This window comes from Austrofundulus limnaeus, unplaced genomic scaffold, assembly GCF_001266775.1.
Source record: "Austrofundulus limnaeus strain Quisiro unplaced genomic scaffold, Austrofundulus_limnaeus-1.0 Scaffold8, whole genome shotgun sequence".
NCBI lineage: Eukaryota > Metazoa > Chordata > Actinopteri > Cyprinodontiformes > Rivulidae > Austrofundulus > Austrofundulus limnaeus.
In genome coordinates, this window is record NW_013952410.1 from 5,749,101 (window position 1) to 5,753,000 (window position 3,900).

General features: G+C 41.4%; 1 protein-coding gene across 1 annotated transcript; it reads right to left on the reverse strand.

Moving 5' to 3' along the window:
- Window positions 1-309: 309 nt before the first annotated feature.
- Window positions 310-2,121, reverse strand: LOC106512421 (putative claudin-24). The gene has a single exon (XM_014001045.1). It carries the CDS (start codon window positions 1,369-1,371, stop codon window positions 712-714), a length of 660 nt encoding a protein of 219 aa, XP_013856499.1. The 5' UTR covers window positions 1,372-2,121; the 3' UTR covers window positions 310-711.
- Window positions 2,122-3,900: the final 1,779 nt, after the last annotated feature.

A 3,900-nucleotide genomic window follows, 5' to 3' on the forward strand; every position in this document is an offset into this window, starting at 1 on the left:
TAATCTGAAAGGGTTAAACTGGAAGTATCAAATTAAATGGAGCTATAACTCTAGTTTGGATTGGTCAATTTGCCACAAATGATCCTACCCACTTTCAAATAGAAAACTAACAGGTTTGAGTCAGTCCAGTCAGTGTTAGCTACTTCCTTTTTACTATCTGTTCAGCATTAGCATTAGCAGATCTAAGATTCTTGTTTAGCAGATTAGTGATTAGTGAACCTAACTTTTGGTTAGCTGTGCCCACCATTTTAAATACGATTGACTCTAAAAGTTAAAGAATTGTAGATGTACGTCCAGTGATTACTTCCTGATTGTTTTATTCAAATCCATCCAGTGGTTTGTGATTTATTTTGCTAACAGACACAGGCAAAAACATTACCACATACATTTTGCAAACAATCAACAAACAGGTACAGAAAAACGTTTAGCTTTAAGAAGAATGTRCAACCACAGCAAGAGTAATGAAGCATTTTGGTTTCAGTGATAAATCCTGAAATCTTTAAAGAACATGTTTCACGCCATCTATTTTTAAAAATATATTTCTATTTATCACAGCAGGTCGTCTGGTCATTTAAAGTCAGATTGTAGGTTTTTGAATCAAAGTGAATGAAACCCTTGTATCTTTTTTTGATCAACTGTTAAACATTATCTTACATCTCAACATCGGTCCGAAACAGTTTGTGGTGCAGCTCCATCTAACTAACGCCTCGCTTAAACATACTCAACAGTTTTCCTGAAGCTCCCGTCTGTGCTCTTCATCTGGTACCTCCTCTGCAGGACGGGTTGGGGCTCCACCTGTAAACACGTACAGGAGGTGACCATGACCAGCCCGGCCACAATGAGGAGGAACCCCGCCGCCCAGCCGCAGAACAGAGCGTCCCCAAACTCCCACCGGGGCACGGCGTCCGGCACGGTCTCATCAAAGAAATGCGTCACCGCTAAATGGGCCGTGTAGCAGATGGGGATCAGACACAGCACTCCAGAGACCATTCCCAGCACCCCTCCTGTGATGGTCAAGGCCCTCTTCGTTTGAGAGCCACCGTAGCGTCCGCAGCTGTTGATGAGGGACAGTCCAGGTGTGGCCACGAGGATCCCCAGCACCCCCACAGCCAGGGAGGTACACATGAAGATCCGAGCCAGCTTCAGGTGATTGGAAAGGCCCAGCAGGGTGTCGTACGACCTACACTCCGTGTCTCCTCCGTCCTGGACCACGCAGGTTTCCCACAGGCCCTGGTCAAAGCTCTCCACAGGCAGCAGACTTGTGGACATGGTCAGCCACTGAGGTAAGATGGTGGTGGCTAAGGCACACAGCCATGCCCCGATGTAGATCAGCAAACCCAGCAACTCCAGAGAGCAGGCAGACGTGGCCATGGTTCCCTATCCGGCCTCCACGCTTCAACGGGTTCTTCTTTCGGCCGCGGTTGGCGTTCAGGCGAAACACCGGACGGTTAGAGTCGGACTGCTTGGGTTCGAGGAGCTGGTGTACAAACAGCTCCGTCTCTGAGGAGCACACATCCTCTGTGGCGGAAAGGAGAGAGGGCCAGCTTTGGCCCTCCCCTTTGAGGTCCTTCGCCTCCTGCTGCTGTGCCAATGGGCAGCAGGGGCAGAGGCACAGATGGACAAACTGTCAACAGTTGCTCAAAACTACAAGCCACATGAGATGTCATTAAACACAGACAGGAAATGGATTCATTTTGCACAGGAAATATGGCCTCCCAGATGTTTATCTTTGACTCTCTGGTGATCTTAGACCATAAAAAGTAGATTATTTAATGTAAACATACAAAGAAACTGGGGTTAAATGTAAAATAATAATGTTTCTTATAATATAAAACTATATTTCTACAAAAAGAATAAAGATTTAGAAATAATGAAAAGATTATTTATCACATTTATCGGTCTAGGCGCTGACAGTCAGGCTGTTAGCTGCATGTGACTGATTGTGAAACAGCTTATTGTCTGCTGTCGTACCAACACTGCAGAGCCTGTGGGAAATGATCGTAGGAGGCTGCAGATCAAAGCTGAGATGTGAGAAAATGTTTCCCATTCTTAAACAGACCGTTTAGATAAAACCCCAGCCGAAGGCTCTGATGTCCTGACGACTCACAGAAAACCTGACAAAAAAAAAAAAAAAAAAAAAACAGCTTCTGTTTGTTATCCTGCGGTGTGAGAAGCTCAGCGTCAGCAGAAAATGTTCCTCCTTTGTGTCTCGAGTGAAAAGAGAGCAGAAATTCCCTTTCTGCTTTGTTCTTCCTGCATTTTACGTCAAACTGAGTTCTTGTTTTTGCAGCAGAAATTTGCAAAAAATGATGAAGAAATGGATCTGATAGGTCCTCCCGTCAGGAGGCTGACAAACCTCGCCTCTAGAGTGCGCACTAAACACTCAAAAAAAAAAAAAAAAAAAAAAACTTGCACAAATTACTTTTATTGAGGATTTACTTTTATTTACTTTACATTTTTACTCATACTTTTCTTAAAGGGATTGTGAACTTCACGTTTCTTTTTAACACAGGTGTTATCTTACATTCAAGTCAGGATGGATGGATGGATGGATGGATGGATGGATGGATGGATGGATGGATGGATGGATGGATGGATGGATGGATGGATGGATGGATGGTTTTGGCACTAGGCTTTGTCTCTGTGGAATAGACACTTTATTTATTCTTTATTTAACTAAAATCAAGAACTGTTAAAAATAGGAGCTTCAGATTTCTTTTGTTGTTCAGCTCTGATGAGGGGCTATCCATCAGGTTAACCAATGCCCCCCGCCAAAAAAAAGACCCCCACTCAAACCACTACAATTTTGGGATGCACCCAGTAGCGTGACTTCTAAGTTCTGGTGCATTTGTGCGTGCAGGGGTCATTATGTTACCGCCATGCAGTGTCTAGTTATGTGTCAGTTTATGAATACTTGCCTGTTTTTGAATTCTCTTCTCCCGTTTCAGAGCAAATCAGCTGAAGACCTATAGGCCAGAAGRAGTGAGCGCTATCTTACTCCTACTGCTGATGTCATGTTTTCTTAATTCTTTTTCACAATTAAGTATTGGAAGGATGTGGGAGTTACCAGTGTGTTTGGTTCTGATTTTTAAGATATAGCTAGAGCAAAGGTCAACTGCATATCTGGTTCAAGACTTGCAGTCTCTTTTATTTGTTTTGCCCAGGTTTCATAACTCCTTTGGTTTTGGGTTTGTGAGTACTATTTTCATTTAATTTATTTTAAATGTTGTGTCCTTTGAGCCATGATTGGTACATGAACAATAACCAATGGTGGCATAGCTAACTCATAATGGACTAAATAAAAATATAGCTTTGCTAATGCTAAACTGCTAAACATGTAATAATAATAATAATAATAATAATAATAATAATAATAATAATAATAATAATAAGCAGAAGCTAACGCTAAACAAGTAAAAATTATTGTGAGCTAAAAATAACCACTAAGATGACTGTCACTCTCTGTGTCACTCGTCTTCATCTCCCTCCAGCTGAAGACTGATGGACTGACACAAACCTGTTGATGTTAGCTTATTAGTTAGCTGTTAGCAGACAAAGTTGGCAAAACCATGTTTGTCTCTGTTATTTACATTAAATAAATATAAAAAAAACTGAATTAGCGGAAGCTAATTGATCCTCTTGGACCCCTTGGTGGATGATGTGTCTCTCATGTCTTGTTCTTACTTTCTAAAGACAATACTACGGAAGCTGAGAGCAGACATTTTCCTGCATATACTTTTTCTAATGGTTTTCTCAAGATAATAATTTCTTCCATCATCACAAGAAGACATTAATTGTTTTCTCAAGATAATGAGAAGATTATATTTTCTTGAATGATCATGATCAGTGTCCTGATGCATCTCAGTAATCCAGGTAAAAAATCAAAAAGAAAAAAATTGT